The 19,599-nt window shown below is 36.1% G+C and overlaps 1 protein-coding gene and 1 pseudogene across 5 annotated transcripts in view; both read left to right on the top strand.

Annotated features, from left to right (window-relative positions):
- NIN (ninein) overlaps positions 1 to 19,599 on the top strand; it is a 157,595-nt gene that overhangs the window by 59,876 nt on the left and 78,120 nt on the right. For 3 of the 5 annotated variants that reach the window (XR_011971758.1, XM_072629441.1, XM_072629440.1), the window contains 4 exons: positions 902 to 922; positions 1,784 to 1,971; positions 11,295 to 11,441; positions 12,315 to 12,482. Coding sequence is in view for 4 of the 5 variants with exons in the window: in XM_072629441.1 (XP_072485542.1) it covers positions 902 to 922; positions 1,784 to 1,971; positions 11,295 to 11,441; positions 12,315 to 12,482 (524 nt within the window). In the remaining variant the exon portion in view is untranslated. The remainder of the gene's footprint in view (positions 1 to 901; positions 923 to 1,783; positions 1,972 to 11,294; positions 11,442 to 12,314; positions 12,483 to 19,599) is intronic. The other 2 variants (XM_072629443.1, XM_072629442.1) reach the window with 1 other exon arrangement.
- Positions 3,259 to 4,417, top strand: LOC140529362 (nucleosome assembly protein 1-like 1 pseudogene; annotated as a pseudogene).

Below are 19,599 nucleotides of genomic sequence, written 5' to 3'. Positions count from 1 at the left end.
GCAGATATACTCTCAGGTATTTTATACTGTCTAGTTATTTTATATTGTCTAAAACAATATTGAATAATATGGCTTACACATAATGTAGTTTCCCTATTTTTTCTTTTGATTAAATCTATTTTTACTTTAGCTTTGTCTGAAATCATAATTACTACCCCTGCTTTTTTATGTATAATAAATTCTACTCCTGGTCTTTATTTTATGTTTGTGTGTATCTATCATTTTCATAACATTTCCCAAAAGCAATGTATTGTTGAATGCAATTTTTAATCTGCTATCAGTTTCCATTTTGTGGGTAAATTTATCCCATTTACAATTCTAAGCTATAATTACTTGTTGTATAATTTTCTTCTTTCCTATTTTTCCTCACTATTCTCATCCTATTCCTGTCCCTCCCCACTCCTCTACTTTACTTATATTTGATACTTTTTCCTCCTATTCCTCAACCTACCCACCCCTCCAAGAATCCTCTCTCCTCTGTCCTATCCCTTGCCCTCCTATTTCTTTCTGAATATAGAAGACTTTTATACTTTTTTATGCTGTTGTTCCCTTTTAACCTATTTCCAATGAGAGTAAGATTTCAGCACTACCCACCACTAGCTTCTTCTGTATCAATTTTTCCTGTTTTTTCTCATTTGTATGAGATAATTGCTCTTTTTTATCTCTCCCTACACAATTTTATTTTTTTTTAGAATCACCCCATCATACTCAACTCAGTCCAAGCTTTTCTTTCAAACTACCCAAATGAAAATAGTCATTATAGAACTGATAACATTTTCATATATAAGAAGTAAATGATTTGACCTTATTGAATCCTTTATAGTTGATCCTTAATGTTTACTTTATATCGTACCCAGAAAGTCTTTCAGTTCATTAAATGTCCATCTTTTTTCCCATTCAGGATTATACTTAATTTTGCTGGGTAAGTTACCCTTGGTTGTAACGTTCCCTCTTTTGCTCTATGAAATATAATATTCCAAGACCTACAGTTCTTCAATGTAGTAGCTGCTAGGTCTTGTGTAATTCTTATTATAGCTCCACAATATTTAATTTTTTTTCTGCTGCTCTGATTTTCTGGTTGCCATTTTCCCCTTAGCCTGGGAGCTTTGAAACTTGACTTAATATTCCTGTAAGTTTTCCTCCTGGGATTTCTTTCAGGTGGTGATTGGTTTTCTTTCTATTTCTGTTCTATGCCAGGAATAATCTTATGCCCAATGATTAATTTATGGAATGTCTAACCTGCAGTGGAGCTATTAAGTAGACAGCATGACATTTTAACAGAGGATGAATATAGTATTTTAAATCTTCAATCACGACATATCCTTAACCGGGAGTTTAGTTTGGTTTAATTCCTACACATATAACATGGTTTATGTATGTAAGTCACAACATTGGCCTATTTGAAACTGTTTTAATTTAGAATTATTTTACTCACTACTCTGACAGTGGCTGTCACTGGAAAGACAATCTAACAGACATAAATGGTAAGAAAGGCTTAATAAAATTTTTGAAATAGTTCTTAACTTGATTCTTATCTACTCTTGTGATTCCACTAAAGCCAGAGTTCTATTTATTCTGCTAAAAGTACAATACAGGGCTTCTAACTGCTGAATATTCAGATTCCAGAGCTTTTTTTTCATTTCTTGGCTATATCTGATCATGGGAAAATTAACACATTTAAGATTGCAAAAATTATTCTATGTGCTTTGTGTAGTGTTTTGTTAAATAATTTGTCCATTCAGCCTTTAATTAGAACAAAAAACAATTATTCATTTTGTTTCAGGTCAATTAAGATTTTGGAATCCTGATAACTTAACTGCCTCACAAAGAGGATCTTCTACTCAAGACTGGATTGATGACAAACTGCATGAAGTTTGTGAAGATCTGGGGATGACTCAAGATGGTCATTTAAATAAAAAAAAGCTGATGTCTGTCTGTGAACAATATGACTTGAAAACTGTCAACAAGGAGGTAATTATATTATGATTAAATTCAGGAAGTCAGCTTTTGATTTCATGCATCTTACTTTTTCTTTTTAAGTTTGCTGGTCAATGAATGTTTTCATAACACAGTGGTTTACAATGCTTTCTTCACTACCTTCAAGTATTATTTCCACTTTATAGATGAGGAAGGCAAAACTCAGAGATTTGGTGACTTACCTGTACATCAGTGTAAAGAAAATATTCAGAGATCTGCACTAAGTGCTATGAAAAGATGATGGGGAGTAGGGTTTGTGGGGATGGTGAAGATGCAGGGAAAGGAGGAGGAAAAAAGGAAGAATAAGAATACTGCTCAGAGTTAATGCCATCCTAACAGATATTGGAGACAATACATAAATAATACTTATCTTCCCCCCTATTTTTCTCTGACAAGGAGAAGGACTTTGGATTTGAAAGCTTAGAACAATGAAAAAAGATCACTGAAGTGCTTTGAAGTCAGAGGACCTGGAATTAGTTCTGAATCCTACCCCTTAGTACTTATATGATCTTGGGCAAGTCACTTAACCTCTCTGGGCCTCTGTTTCTTCATGTGTAAAATGAAGGGGTTGACTTCTCTAAGTTCTCTTCTAGCTCCAAATCTGAAAGAATATGTGAATGAACAAACTTACTAAATGGGGCGTTGATTACGCAAAAGAAGTAAGAGATATAATGACAGCACCGGTCTTCATGAGTTTAAGTTACAGGATCCAGCTTCCCTGCTTCCTAGGGTACTAAAATGTTTACTTCTGTTTTCCCATGTACAACCATCTGTCTCACACCTCCATAACTTTATATATGCTATTCCCTAAGCAGGTTCCTCCTCATATCTATTTCTTAGCATCCCTAGCTCCCTTCAAGGCTAAGCAAGAGGGCCACCATGGTCTCCTTATTTCTTCTATGCTGCTAATGCCATCCTCTTTCTAAAATTACTTTATATTTACTTTGCATATATGCTTTATATTTGCCTTTCTGTATGTATATGTATATATATGTATAAAAACCTACCAGTAGAAGAGTAACCCTTTACTGAGAAGAACTCTTTCATTTTTGTCTTTATATCATCAGTACCTAAAACTCAGTCCATGTAGTAGGCACTTAATAAATTCTTTTTAAATTGAATTGGATTTACAAGGTTGCTAGATTGGTAGAACATGAAAATACTTTCCAGCCTAAACACAGATGCTGCCACCACCCTGATTCACAGCCCATGCAGCTCTAGCTGTGTGGTTCTCACAGTGGGATGACAACAAATAAATAAACTGAACTTGAACAACAAGATATGGAGGAGGCTGAAGAAGCAGAAAAAGAAGAAACTAGTGAAGATTCAAACAGCTCATCAGCTCACTCTTCAGATAATGCAGAATCCTCAAGTTCTTTCAGTTCTTCAAGAAAGATTCAATAGTTATGTGGGAACATTGACTTGATACACTGATTGCTTGCCAGAAATTCATTAAGCAACCATGTGAATGCCCTCAAAAACCTTCAGGTGAAATGTACATAGGTAGAAGCCAAGTTCTATGAGAAGTTCATGCTCTTGAGAAAAAAGTATGGTTTTCTTCACCAGCCACTTTTTGATAAGGAGAAGTGAAATCATCAATGCAATTTATGAATCCAAAGAGTTCAATTAAGTGTGAATTGAAAATGGATGATGATGAAGAAGTTTCAGAGGAAATGAGAAGGTTAAACTTGAAAAGAGAAAAAAAAAGATAAAAAAGACTTTAAAAGAATTCCTGAATTTTGACCATTTTTAAAAATGTTGACTTGCTCAGTGATATGGTTCAGGAACATGATGAACCTATTCGGAAGCACTTGAAAGATATTAAAGTGAAGTTATTGGTTGTGAACCAGCCTATGATTTTTACATTAGAATTTCACTTTAAACCCAAAAGAATATTTCACAAATGAGATGCTGATGAAGATATATACAATCAGACTCAAATGATTCAGATTCCTTCTCCTTTGATAGACATAGGGTGTCAGGTAGATTGGAAAAAAAATGTCACTTTGAAAACTATTAAGAAGAAACAGATACACAAGGGACATGAGACAATTCAAACAGTGATGAAAAATTTTCAATGATTGTTTCGTCAATTTGTGTTCTCTTCCCCAAAGTTCCTGAAAGTTGAGACCTAGCTGATGCATAAGCTATCCTTGTTGCAGATTTCAAAACTGGTCACTTTTTACATGACTTAATCATCCCATGATCAGTATTATACTTCACAAGAGAAGCTATTGAAGACTATAATGAGGTTTATGATAAAGATAAATGGACTACTGGTGAGAAAGGGGAAGAGGAAGCTGATGAGGAAAATGATCTAGAATGTGACCTCAAGAAAGATCCAAACCCAGCCAAATGCAAATAGCAGTGGACAGTATTTGCTGTGACTTTATGTATTATCACACTATCCCAGCCTAAACACAACTAGTAGTTACTTACAGCCTTATGTTTTGTATTTTTGTTTTGGTAGAATCAAGTAAACAATTTTTTTAAAAGAGGAAAAAATGAACATTTAAGAACCAGTTCCAACTATCGATTCATTCTACCCAGCATTTTAATGGTTTAATTTCTGCCTGATATGAAGAATGCAGTAAATTCTTTAACATACATCCATTGCTACAAAGCTTAGTTCTTGGTTCTTTTGTCATGGAGCTTATTAGACTTACAGCTGGGAAAATTATCCTGTTTCCTGAGACCAATATTAATTTAAAAAATCAAAAAAAAGAAATCCTTCTGAAGAATCAACCAAAATATTTTTTCAGCCCAGTAGTTGAATGGATTTAAGTCTGCTTGCCCTAGTTGTGCCTTCATTACTTTGTTAGAAATGCATTGACTTGTACTAACTAGAAAACAATGCATTTTGAAATCCGATTTGAGAAGAGACTAATAATATAATATACTAATAGACTAATTAAGAATGTGCAGTAAGACCACAACTAACGTTCATAACAGTCTTCTTTTTTATGGATTTTTGTATTTTAATATTGATCTACAAAGAACATTAGCCATCCTATTAAGGTTATTGTTTACCTTTGAGGTGTGAGTAAAACCTGATGTTTTCAGAAGTTAGCATCTTCTTATATTTTTATAATCGTGAACATTCAGACTGAAAGCTTCTTTCCTTTTCTTAGTGACATTGTGTTACACCTTCACTGAAAATGATCACTTATACCACCTTGAATAAGCCCATTTCAATAGAGTTTTAGTTATAGTTCTCACAGGATAATGTCTTAATTTGACACATCTGGAAGTCTTCCCTGAGTTGTTGCTAAGGGACATTATTTAGGAGAAGTAACCAGACTTTAAAAAGCAGTCTAGGATCTACCAAAATGCAAATGGGATAAACCAGTGGATCAAATTCTTAATCACAATTACCCTCTAAAGATCATTATTGTTCAAGTGAAATTTATTATGATATTGTGTTTAGAGTTAGGGAAAGGGTTCTATACCAGTTCTCATTGCTTAATATATATTTACTTATACCACCATCTACCCATATATTTAAATGGGTAATTCTGTTTACTTACCTATTTCATGAGAGTTTTGAGTTTTTGAATTTTGTTATATAAAAACTGTTCTTGGTCATTAAAAGGTCAGAAATTTAAACTTTAAGAAAAAGGGAAGGCATCAAAGGAATCCATACTTGTCACTGTGCTGTTTAATGTTTTTTTTTTTCCAATGATAAAATCTTGGGTTAAATACCAAGTTTGCAGATGACACAAAACTAGGAGGAGGACAATTGTTAGCCCAGAAGGTAAAAGCTATATCCCAAGATGAAGACTTTTGACAGACTGGATACCTTTTGTTTGTTTCTTGGACTCTTTGGTAATCCAGTGAAATCTATGGACTCCTCAGGAAAAAGAGTTTTAAAAATACATAAAGCAAGGTACATGAGATCATAAAGGAAACCAGATATATTGAAATACAGTTATCAAAATATTCAACAACACTAATGAGTTCACAGACTCTAGTTTAAAAACCTCTAGACTAGATCACTGAACTGATTTCAATGTAACAGGGATAAATTTCAAGTCATGATCTAGGAATTTTAGTGTAATGTGAGCTTATTGTGAGTCAGTAGTATAATTATATCAATAAAAATAGATAAATGCTAAAATTGTATTGAGAAGATTATCCCAGGCTAGAAAGGTGTTAGGCCTCATCGTGACTTTCCCTGGTATGGCTATTTAGGAGTATGGTATTCAGTTTTGGACATCACATTTTAGAAAGGATACCGATAAGTTAGAGAGATTCCATAGAAGGACAGCCATGAGGATGTGAAGCTTTGATATTGTGCCATATAATGATTATTTGAAAGAAGTGGGAATATTTAAGAGAAGACTTAGAGGCATTGGAATAAAAGATAAACTAGAACTTAGCAACTCAATTAGGAGACTGGAGATATTCCAGCTGAGAGGTTATGAATGTGGTGGCCTGATTAGTGACATCATTCCTGTCTATATTTGAAGACCTATCATATAAAATTTACTATCATTTCCCTTAATCTACCTCTTCAAACTTTCATATTTCTGTTGAGGCACTACCATCCTCCTAGTCACCACTAAAGTTCCAGGCCTCATCTCCCATCAACTAGGTCACACAATGGCTATAAGTGTCAGAAAGTCAGGAGTCAGGAAGACCTGAGTTCTAGCTGCAGACATTTTTTGCTGTGTGACCCTGGGCATCACTTAACCTCTGCCTCAGTTTCCTCAACTGTAAAATCGGTTTAATAATAGCACCTCCCTCACAGGTTGTTGTGAGGCTCAAATGAGATATTTGTGAAGCTCTTAGTACAGTGCTTGGCACATAGTAGGTGCTATAAAAATGCTTATTCCTGTCCCCTCCCATTCAGTTGGTATATTGCAACTACAAAACAAATTGGCCTCTTGACTTTTGCTCTTCATTTTCCAATCCATCTGCGAGATAGCTGTCGAAAAAGTCTTCCTAAAATAAAAGTTTGATCATGTCACGTTATTCATGCCACTTCCATGGCTTCTTTAGAGTATTGCATGTAGGAGGATAAATACAGATTGTTCAGACGGCTTTTGAAACCCTTCACAAACCTACTCCTGTCTGCTATTCCATTATTTAAATTTTAGTTTTTATAACATTTTCTTCTTTGACTTTCTAAACTTGAAAAAACCCAACAAACATGAATATTTCCACATATAAGAAAAGAACAGAAAAGGAGGATTATATGTACCACTATAAACCTTCATCATATATAATATAGCATTGCTACTTTTTTCTCTAAAGTATGCAATAAATTCACTACATAATTCCACAGATGTCTTGCACATTTTCTCTTCCATCTATATTGTCTTCAGTTCTTTTTTGCATTTTTTTAATGCTTCATTGATGCTATTACCTTTGTTTCTCTATCTCCTTTTTCCCTCTCTGTTTCTGTATTTGTCTCTCTCATCACTATTATTATATACTTTCCTACCTTGTAATCAATAAACATAATCAAGCAAACAAATCCTCATATTATACATGTTCAGAAAAAGTTATGACTTATTTGGTACCTGTGGTCCATCATTTCCTTGTGGAGCGGTAGGAAGCATGTTTTAACAGTATCCTTCTGGAGTCATGATTAATCATTACATCAATCTGTTCTTGAGTCTTTCAAAGTTGTTTTTCTTTTTAATGTTATTGTACAAATTGTTCTCATTCCGATAATTTCATCATTATTTAGTAGTTTCAGTTGTGTCCAGCTCTTTATGACCCCATTTGGTGTTTTCTTGGCAAAGATCCTTCTCCAACTCTTTTTATAGAGGAGGAACTGAGGCATACAGGTAAAGTGACTTGCCTAATGTCTCACAGTTTGTAAGTGTCTGAGACCAGATTTGATTTATGCTTTTCTTACATCACTCTCATTTCTCTTCGCAATTTTTCTTCTACTTCTCTTGCCTGATTTTTCAAAATCCTTTTTTGAGCTCTTCTGTGGCCTCAGACTAATTCATATTTTTTCTTGGAGGTTTTGAATGTAGGAGTTTTGATTTTGCTGTCTTCTTCTGAGTGCGTTTTGATCTTCATTGTTACCAGAGTAACTTCCAATAGTCAGAGTTTTTTCCTGTTGTTTTTGCTCAATTCCTCAACCTATTAGTTGACTTTTAATTCTTTGTTAAAGCAGGGCTTTGTGTCCAGGGTGGAGGGTGTATTTTCCCAAGCTCCCGGGGTTTTGTGAAGCTATTTTCAGAGATACTTTTAGGGACTTGTAAGTTTTTAGTTCTTCCAAGGTGATATTATCTAAGGAGAGGTGTTATTACTGTCCTGGCCTGTGCTCCGGTCTGTGAGTGACCACAAACACTCTTTTCTGCCCTGGAAATGTGAGGATGGTTTCCTTTCCACCACTGCTGCTGTAAACTCTGCTGTGCTAGTGCTCCCCCTCACTGTGGGACTCCCACCCAGAATTGTGACCCACTCTGAGTATGGCAAAAGCAACAGTGCTGGCAAAAAGGCTCCTGTAACCTCCTTCTGACCAGTTCTTCTACCCCCTTATTGTCAGTGGGTTGAGAGGAAGTAGCAGCTACTGCTGACTCAGTCACTCCCAAGCATGTTCCTGATTTACTGGGGCTGGGACTGTGCTGGCATGACACTCTCACCCAGGTGCAACAGACCTTTCCTGCTGACCTTCTTTGGTATTTGAAAACCATCACTATTGTCAGTGATTCAGTGATTCCAAGGCATGTTCCAGGTTTGCTGGAGTGTGCTTGTGAGGCCTGCACTGGAATATGCTCCTGTCTCACCCTGGTGTAACAGATCTTTCCTGCTGACCTTCCAAGTTGTCACGGGTTAGAAATTTGTTTCACTCCATCTATTTGTGGGTTCTGCTGCTCTTGAATTTGTTTAGAGCCATTTAACACTATTCTAAGGAAGAAATTAAAGCTAGGCTTTAAATAACACCTACTATGGTGTTATTCAGACACTGAATGCTATGTGCCTTAAAATATCTCATTTTTATTCTTACAACAACTCTGGGAGGTCAATGCTATTATTATGTCTCATTTTATAGTTGAGGAAACTGAGGCAAACAAACGTTAATCAAGTCACCTAAGGTCATAGCTAGTAAGTGTCTGATGCCAGATTTGACCTTAGGTTTTTCTGATTCCAGACCCAGCACTATATCCACTGTACCACTTAACTGCATCATATGCTTCAATAAGCATATAAAAAATGCTCCATATCGCTAATAATTAGACAAGAGGGTATTAAAACAACTCTGTGGAACTATCTTATACCTATTAGATTGGGGGGGAAAATGACAAATGTTAGAGACTACTGGAAAATAGACACATTAATGCTTTATTGGTAGAGCTATGAATCATTGAACAAGCTAATTGGACCAAAATTTGGTAGTAGCTATCCTTCCAAAATCACTAAAATAAACCTTTTAACTCAATGATACGGCTACTAGGCATATCCCTCTGAATAAATTGAAGAAAGAGGAAAAGTATCTATTTGTACAAAAATATTTATAGCTATTCTTTTTTATGAAATGAAGAAATGGACCATTTTCAAGAATACTAGGAAGAAGACCTATATGAAGTGATTTAGAAAGTATTGAGGAGAATTTAGAGAACAGTTTATATAACTGCATTTTAAAGAAAAACCACTTTAGAAAACTTGAGAACTCCTTCAGTGTAATGAATAATTTATACCAGGAGATTAGTAATGATGCTACTTACCTCCTGACAGAGAGGTGATGGACTTTAAAGTCAATAATGAGACATATATTGTATGTTAATTTTTTTTGTTTGATTATACGTATTTGTTATGAGGTTTTTTTATTTTTCATCTTCTTTTGTTCATTATTGGGGAAGTGAAGCTGGGAGGAAGAAAAAATAAAATTGAAAATAAATGTTCAAATTAGATTTTTAAAAAATGTTTTGGATAAGTTTCTTAACCTTTTGTGATGTGTATTTCAAAATCACTTCACAATATTCCACTTTCATTTGGGAGCTTTTGTAATTGAGGAACAATTCTGCCTCTCAGTATATCAATTTATTTATCCAAGTTCATCATTTCTCCATTGGAGTCAAGACCTCTAGGCACAGTACAAATAAAAGTCCCTAAACCTTTTTGGTGTGAACGTTTTACACTTAGATGATTGCTGTATCTTCCAAAGTCTCTTAGATGTCTACTGACAATGGTTTTGGGATAGCCTTGAATGAAAATATGGTTTTCTTTAGTAAAAATTCCCTTTGTGTATTCTTCAGTATTCAAGTCTTTTATTGTGTTGACCACAACAAGCATTTTTTTAATATCAATGGTTGTCACTGGTTTTCTTTGTTTTTATTTCCATTTTAAATATTAGCAATGTTTTCTTACAGAAATAAAGTCAACCCTCAGACTGACACTGGGATGTACATACTTATCCCTTTCCTTCTCATTTTTAACGCTGTGACCTTTGGTTCACACAGCTATTTATTCTGTTTTTTTTTCTTTTGGTGAGGCAGTTGGGGTTAAGTGATTTGCCCAGGGTCACAAGCTAGCAAATATCAAATGTTTGAGGTTGGATTTGAACTCAGGTCCTTCTGACTCCAGGGCTGGTGCTGTATCCACTGTGCCACCTAGCTGCTCCTACACAGCTCTTTATTCTAACACCATACCTCTTTTCTTCCTCATCCCTGCCCACCATGCATAAAGGATCAGAACAGTCAACTCAGGTCAATACCTCTCCCTAGATAATCTTCCAAATACGGCTCCAACATACTTAGGAAATTTCTCTGATCACTCTTGTCTCTGGAAATTCAGCTGAGGTACTACCTGCCTGAAGGTAGAGAAGGAACTCAGCCATTAGTCCCCAGAGGTATTCTCATAGAGAGGGCATAAGATTTAGAATCAGCCTGAGTTTGAGTGTTCTCTATAACAATCAGTGACAATTGAAAGCTTTAAGTCTTACTAGTAAAAGTAACTTTTTTCCAAACTTCAGTACTCCAGTACTTTGTACCATCTCAGATTACCATATTAACCTATTTAAGATTGTCACATATCTGTAATATGGTAAATATCTGCTTGCCAGGCTTGTTCTGAACAAACACACACACACATTTTATATATATACACATATATATGTATGTGTATGTATATGTATATATGTATGTATATGTAAAAAACTTGTATATGTATGAATATAAAAAACTTGTATGTGTATGTATATATGTATGTATGAATATATAAAAGTTTAGTAAACTTCCTGGTCTTATGTATATATAAGACTTGCAGGGCATTTGACAAATATTTTTTTATTTACAATTTCTTATGTGAGCCAAGAAGTATTTTATGATTTATATTCCTGCTTAACTTCTTTCCAGATGTTTGAAGATATCTTCCATGATCTTAAGTCTGATGATACAATGAATATGAAAGATTTTTTCTACGGTTTTTTTAAAAATGGAAAATCCCTTAAAACAGCGGCATCAACTCCTTATAGACAGTTGAAAAGGCATCTCTCCTTGCAGGTAAGGATCACATAGAAAATTATTTCTCCATGAGGTGGAGTTAGAAAACTGTTTTACTATTTGTCAGTGATAAATAGGATCAGGAATAAGAATCTCCAAGAAAAAAATCTAATTTAAAGAGAATAGATAGTAAAATTTGCTTACACACTTTGAGCTGAAGCATGGGAATAATTTGCTACAAGTTGGGATAAATTCTGCTACTCATTGCTGTTAGTAGCCATTTTTCCAACTTCAGATAATTTGACAGAGTTGAGAAATATTTCACATTTTCCTCACTTTTTGACTCCTTATATATGATATCATTGAGTTTCCATGAAGGTACGTGCAGTAACTGTCATCAGATTCCCAAAGGATCCCACAATCCTCACTAGCAGAAACCACTTGTGATTCTTTTGGTAGATAAGAAATTCAACTATTATGTGCAACATCCTTATTTTATACTATGATGTCATTAGTATAGAAGGGCAATAATCTTGAGGAGTGAGATAAAAGTTAGGAAAGACAAAAATTGGTTTTTAGATATTTCTGTTTTTAATAACCCTATTATTTAATTTATTATTATCATCTTTGAATTAGAAGGTCTAGGACAAGCTTCTTTACTCACTTTAGAAAACCTTCTGTTAGGTAGGTTTTTTTTTTGTTTTTTGTTTTTTTTAGTAAGCTTCCTGGTCTTAGTATTCTGAGGAAGTAAATCAAAAGGATAGAAGGACTTCTTTCTCAGCTGAAATATTTTCTTAGAACAACATGTCTTTTGCTTGTTGTGGTCATCTAAATGGAATCAATAAATTCCAGTCTTTTTACCAGCCTATGCCTACTCTAGTGGTGAAATATACAAGGTCAGCTGAGCCTACAGAATTTCTTTCTCTTTTCTAGTCTTTTGATGAAAGTGGGAGACGCACCATGACTTCTTCAGCAATTACAAGTTCAATTACCTTCCGATTATTTTCCTGCTTTGATGATGGAATGGGATATGGCTCTGCAGAGCAAATACTTGACACCTGGAATGAAGAGGGCATTGAGAATGGCCAGGAGATCTTAAAGGTAACTCAGCAAACTGAGAAAAAAATTAGCATCACTAAAGAAACATCCTAAATAATAATTGTCAAAACTCTACTTTTGACTTAATTATTTAATAATTTAATTTATTTAATAATTATTTAGCAATTATTTATTAAATACTCTGTATGCACAAAATACTGTATTAGACATTGGGAATACAAAGATGAAAAGCAGTCATTTCCTTCAAGCAGTTGATAATTCCATGTAGAAGGATAAAAGAAGTATACAAATAAGTATGATGCAAGCTACAACTGCTAAAGACTAAGAAGAGATCCAAACAAAGTGTGATAAGAAATTTGAAGAAAGAGAAATCTCTTTCAGGTAAAGGAACGAGGGAAGCTTGCATGGAACTAGTGGCACCCAATGTGTACTTGAAAGAAGAGGAGGATTTCAACAGGAGCATAATTTAGTATACTTCAGATATTGGGTACAACTTATGCAAATGCATAGAGACAGGAAAGATTTTAGGGAAAGATTAGCACTAGTAGTCAAGTTTGTCATAAATATAGAACATGTGGAGGGACTAGTATAGGCAGAGGGACTGGACCTGTGTCTCCATTAGTCTGGGAAACTCCCAGGTAAGGAAACTACCATGAAATTCAGAAAGAAAGGAATATACCTGTCCCTCAGTGGTACATGGCACCTTCACAAAAATTGATGTATTAGAGCATAAAAATCTCACAACCAAATTCAGAAAAAGAGAAATATTAAGTGCATCCTTTTTAGATTATAATGCAATAGAATTATATTCAATAAGGGGGCAGTGAAAAGGTAGATTAAAATTAATTGGAAACTAAATAATCTAATTTTAAATAATGAGTGGGTCATAGAACAAATCAAAGAAAAAAATCAATAATTTCATTAAAGAGAACGACAACAATGAAACAACATATCACAATTTATGGGTTGAAGCCAAAATAGTACTTGGGGGAAAATTCATATCTGTAAATGCTTACATCAGTAAAATAAAGAGCAGATCAATGAATTGGGCATGCAACTAAAAAGAAAGTTTGAAAAAGAATAAATTTAAAATCACCAGCTAAATACCAAACTGGAAATCCTTAAAATCAAGAGAAATTAATAGAATCTCAAGTAAGAAAACCATTAAGCTATTAAATAAAATTAGTGGCTGGATTTATGGAAAAAAAAAGACAAACCATTGGTTAATTTGATTTTAAAAAAGAAAGAAGGAAGCCAAATTGCCAGGATCAGAAAAATGAAAAAGGTGAATTTGACATCAATGAAGATGAAACTAAAGCAATTATTAGGTGCTATTTTGCCCAAGGGTATGCCAGTTAACTTGAAAACCCTCCCAGATTAACAAAAAAGGTTAGAATAGAATCCTTAAATAACCGTATCCAAGAAAAAGAAATTGAACAGGCCATCAATGATAACCTCCCTAAGTAAAAAGAAATCTCCAAGACTTCATGGATTCACAAGTGAATTCTACCAAACATTTAAAGAAGAATTAATCCCAATACCATATAAACTATTTGGAAAAGTTGGTAAAGAAGTCCCACCAGATTCCTTTCACAACACAAATAGGGTGCTGATACCAAATCAGGAAGAGCCAAGTCATAAGAAAAAAACTATAGGCCAATTTCCCTAATGAATATTGATGTAAAATTTTTAAATAAAATGCTTGCAAGGAGATTAAAGCAATATATCACAAAGATCATATACTATGACCAGGTGGGATTTATACCAAGAATTTATACCAAAAATTTGTACCAGGGTTGGTTCAATATTAAGAAAACTATTAGCATAATTGGCTCTGTTAATAACAACATTTTTTTATTTTTTTTTTAATTTAACTTTTAACATTTATTTTCACACATTTTTGGGTTACAAATTTTCTCCCCTTTTCTCCCCTCCCCCCCCCAGACCCAAGCTTTCTAATTGCCCCTGTGACCTATCTGCTCTCTCCTCTATCCTCCCTCCCTGCCCTTGTCTCCGTCTTCTCTTTTGTCCTGTAGGGCCAGATAGCTTTCTTGACCCCTTAACCTGTATTTCTTATTACCCAGTGGTAAGAACATTACATTTGGTCCTAACACTTTGAGTTCCAACTTCTTTAGCTCCCTCCCTCTCCACCCCTTCCCCTTGGAAGACAGGCAATTCAATATAGGCCATATCTGTTTAGTTTTGCAAATGATTTCCATACTAGTTGTGTTGTATAGGACTAACTATATTTCCCTCCATCCTATCCTGTTCCCCATTACTTCTATTTTCTTATGGTCCTTTCCCTCCCCATGAGTGTCGACCTCGTATTGCATTCTCCTCCCCATGCCCTCCCTTCCATCCTCCCCTCCACCCTGCTTGTGCCCCTGTCTCCCACTCTCCTGTATTATGAGATAGGTTTTCCTATCAAAATGAGTGTGCATTATATTCTTTCCTTTAGTGGATTGTGATGAGAGTAGACCTCATGTTTTTCTCTTGCCTCCCCTCTTTATCCAACCACTAATAAGTCTTTTGCTTGCCTCTTTTATGAGAGATAATTTGCCCCATATCACTTCTCCCTTTCTCCTCCCAATATTTCTCTCTCACTGCTTGATTTCATTTTTTTTTTTTTAAGATATGATCCCATCCTCTTCGATTCACTCTGTGCACTCTGTCTCTATGTATGTGTGCGTGTGTGCATGTGTGTGTGTGTGTGTGCTCCCACCCAGTACCCAGATACTGAAATGTTTCAAGAGTTACAAATATTGTCTTTCCATGTAGGAATGTAAACAGTTCAACTTTAGTAAGTCCCTTATGACTTCTCTTTGCTGTTCACCTTTTCATGGTTCTCTTCATTCTTGTGTTAGAAAGTCAAATTTTCTTTCCAGCTCTGGTCTTTTCATCAGGAAAATTTGAAAGTCCTCTATTTCATTGAAGGACCATTTTTTCTCCTGAAGTATTATACTCAGTTTTGCTGGGTAGGTGATTCTTGGCTTCAGTCCTAGTTCCTTTGACTTCTGGAATATCCTATTCCATTCCCTTCTATCTCTCAATGTAGAGGGTGCCAGATCTTGTGCTATCCTGATTGTATTTCCACAATACTTGAATTGTTTCTTTCTAGCTGCTTGCAATATTTTCTCTTTCACCTGGGAATTCTGGAATTTGGCCACAATGCTCCTGGGAGTTTCTCTTTTTGGATCTCTTTCATGCAGTGTTCTGCAGATTCCTTGAATATTTATTTTGCCTTCTGGTTCTAGAATCTCAGGGCAGTTTTCCTTGATAATTTCATGGAAGATGATGTCTAGGCTCTTCTTTTGATCATGGTTTTCAGGTAGTCCCAGAATTTTTACATTGTCTCTCCTGATTCTATTTTCCAGGTCAGTTGTTTTTCCAATAAGATATTTCACATTATCTTCCATTTTTCGAATCTGCGCGGTATGTTCTGAGATATCTGTCTTTCTCATAAAGTCCTTAGCGTCCATCTGTACCATTCCAGTTTTGAAAGATCTATTTTCTTCAGTGAGCTTTTGAATCTTCTTTTGCATTTGGTTAATTCTGCTTTTGAAAGCATTCTTCTCCTCATTGGCCCCTTGCACCTCCCTTGCCAACTGAGTTAGGCTAGTTCTCAGGGTGCCAATTTCTTCAAGATTTTTTTGGTTCTCCTTTAGCAGGGAGCTGATCTGCTTTTCATGCTTCTCCCTCATCCCTCTCATTTCTCTTCCCAGTCTTTCCTCCACCTCTCTAACTTGATTTTCAAAATTCCTCTTGAGCTCTTCCATGGCCCGAGCCCATTGGGTGGGCTGGGACGCAGAATCCTCGATTTCTGTGTCTTTGCCTGATGGCAAGCATTGTTCCTCCCCATCAGAAAGAAAGGGAGGAAGTGTCTTTTCTCCGATAAAGTACCCTTCAATAGTTTTATTTCTTTTCCCTTTTCTGGGCATTCTCCCCAACCAGTGACCTGACCTCTGAATGTTCTCCTCACACCCACCTCGCCTCCTGGTCCTCCCAGCCAGCGATTGGGGACTGAGATTCAAATGCTGCTTCCTGCCTTAGGATTTTTGGTGGGGGCAGGGCTGTTATTCAGTGTGAGAATTAAGTCCAGGTAGTCAGGGGCAGGGCCGCCTCTCTGGCTCAGTTCCCTCAGGGGGTTTATGCACAGACCATCCACAGTGGATCCAGGCTCCCGCCCGTTTGGGGAGCCCCTGGCTGTAGCCACCTCTCAGCTTCTATCTCCTGGGGGGGGCCCGAGCCATGGAGGCACCCCACTCCCCTCTCGACCCGCCAAAGACACTCTCTCACCTATCCCCGTCAGTCACCTGTTGGTGGGGGGGCTAGTGCCGCCCTGGAGATCCCCTCTCTGGAGCCCTCCCCGATCTGTATCTCTCGGAGCCGCGGCCACCGCCGCCGCCGCAGGTCCGGGCTGGGCTCCGCGTCTGCAGCGCGACGGACCCTTTGCGAGAGGTTTGCAGGTCCCTCTGTGGGTGGAGGGACCCGCGTGGCCGCTGGAGATCCCGTCCCTGTAGCCCTCTCGGATCTTTTCCTCACGGTGTCGTGGCCGCGGCAGGGCTGCCTTCTGCTCCCCGTCCCGGCGCCCAGTCCACGGCGTGAAGGACCCCCCGCGAGAGGTTTGCAGGTCTCTCTGGAACAGAAATCTCCCTCACTCCAATATTCCATCATCTCTGGGTGCAGAATTCACCCTGGGTTAGTCCCCTCTAGCCGTTCTGTGGTTTGTGGGTTCGGAGCTATGTGTATGTGCGTCTTTCTACTTCGCCATCTTGGCTCCGCCCCCCTAATAACAAAATTAGTGGAAATCGTATTATTATCTCAATAGATAGAGAAACTTTTGCAGATGCAGCTTTTTTTTTATCTAGTACATTTTTTACTATTTATTTTTAATTTAATATTTTATTTTTCCCCAATTACATATAAAAACAATTTTCAACATTTGTTTAACAAATTGAGTTCGATGCAGTTTTATGTGTTATTAATGTATAATAATCATGTAAAATATAGTTCCATATTTTCATGTTGTAAAAGAAAACATAGACCAAAATAAAAACCCAGGACAAATAAAATTTAAAAAAGTATACTAAGATATGTATTCAGATTCCATCAGTTCTTTCTTTGGGGATGGATAGCATTTTTCATGGTAAGTCCTTCAAAGTTGTCTTGCATCATTGTATTCCTGAGAATAGCTAAGTCCTTCATAGTTGATCATCTTACAATACTGCTGTTGCTGTGTACATTGTTCTCCTGGTTCTACTTATTTCACTTTGCATCAGTTCATGTAAGTCTCTCCAGGTTTTTCTGAGAGCATGTAAGTCATCATTTCTTATTTCATAATAGTATTCCATCACAGTCATACCACAAATTGTTCAGCCATTACCCCAATTGATAGGCTTCCCCTCAATTTCCAATTCTTCACCATCAGGAAAAAAATGCCTTGGGAATATTTTGGCATAGTTCCAAATTGCTCTACATAGTGGTTGAATAAATTTACAATTCCATCAACTATTCCATTCCCCTAGTGTTTTTCCAACATTTATCATTCTCTTGTTCTGTCTTATTAACCAGTCTAACAGGTGGTTTTAATTTGCATTTTTCCTATCAATAGTGATTTAGAGCATTTTTTCATATGAATGTGGATAGCTTTGATTACTTCATCTGAAAACTGACTTTTCATATGTTTTATAACATTTGTCAATTGGGGAATGGCTCTTATTTTTATAAATTTGACTCATTACTCTATATATTTAAGAGATAGGCATTTATCAGAGAAACTTGCTTCAAATTTTTTTCGCAGTTATGATTGCTAGATACATTTCTTTCCATTCTATTTCTCCCCATTTATTCTATTCTCTCTCTCCTTTCACCCTGTACTTCCTCAAAAGTGTTTTGCTTCTATTGTGTTCCCCAGTTCACCCTCCCTTCTATGAGCAACCTCCCTCTCATCTCTTTTCCTTCCTCTTTTCCTATAGGGTAAGATAGATTTCTATACCCAATTGAGTGTGTATGTTACTCCTTCCAATTCTTTCCTCCCTACCTCCCTTATCTTCCCCTCCACTATAATAGCTTTCTTACCTCTTTTAATGTGAGATAGTTTGCCGCATTCTACCTCTCTGTTTCCTTTTCTCCCAGTGCATTCCTCTTTCACACCCCTTAATTTTATTTTTAAAGATAGCATCTAATCATATTCAACTCACGCTTGTGCCTCTGTCTATATATACTCCTTACTGCCCTAATAATGAGAATGTTCTTATGAATTTCAAGTATCATTTTCCCATGTAGAAATGTAAACAGCTTAACCTTATTAAGTCCCTTTCCTGTTTACCTTTTCATGCTTCTCTTGAATCTTGTATTTGTAAGTCAGATTTTGTATTCAGCTCTGGTTTTTCATCAGGAATGCTTGAGAGCCGTGTATTTCATTGAATTATTTGTCTTTTCCCCTGAAAGATTATGCTCCATTTTGCTGGGTAATTGATTCTTAGCTTTAATCCTTGCTCCTTTGCCCTGCAGAATATCATATTCCAAGCCCTCTAATCCTGTAAAGTAGCAGCTGCTAATTTTGTGTTATCCTGACTTTGGCTCTGTGTTACATGACTTGTTTCTTCCTGGCTGCTTGAAATATTTTCTCCTTAACCTGGGAGCTCTGGAATTTGACTATAATTTTCCTGGGAGTTTTCATTTTGGGATCTTTTTGAGGAGGTGATCTGTGGCTTTTAAAAATTTTCTTTTTAACCTTCTGATTCTAGAAAATCAGGGCGATTTTCCTTGATAATTTCTTAAAGATGATGTCTAGGTTCTTTTTTTTATCATGGCTTTCAAGGTAGCCTAATAATTTTAAAATTTTCTCTCCTGGATCTATTTTCCAGGTAAGTTGTTTTCCTAATAAGGTATTTCACATTTTCTTCTATTTTTCATTCTTTTGATTTTGTTTTATTGTTTCTTGATGTCTCATAGAATCATTAGCTTCCACTTGCTCAGTTCTAATTTTTAAGCAATTATTTCTTTTAGTGAGCTTTTGGACTTCTTTTTCCATTTGGCCATTTCTGCTTTTCAAAGCATTCTTCCCTTCACTGGATTTTTGTATGTCTTTTACCATTTGGCCTATTCTGTTTTTGATGGTGTTATTTTCTTCAATTTTTTTTGCCTCTTTTACAAA

The sequence above is a fragment of the Notamacropus eugenii genome, chromosome 1 (genome assembly GCF_028372415.1).
Source record: "Notamacropus eugenii isolate mMacEug1 chromosome 1, mMacEug1.pri_v2, whole genome shotgun sequence".
Lineage (NCBI taxonomy): Eukaryota > Metazoa > Chordata > Mammalia > Diprotodontia > Macropodidae > Notamacropus > Notamacropus eugenii.
Note: the sequence above shows the minus strand (reverse complement) of the source record. Positions and strands in the feature narration are given on the sequence as shown.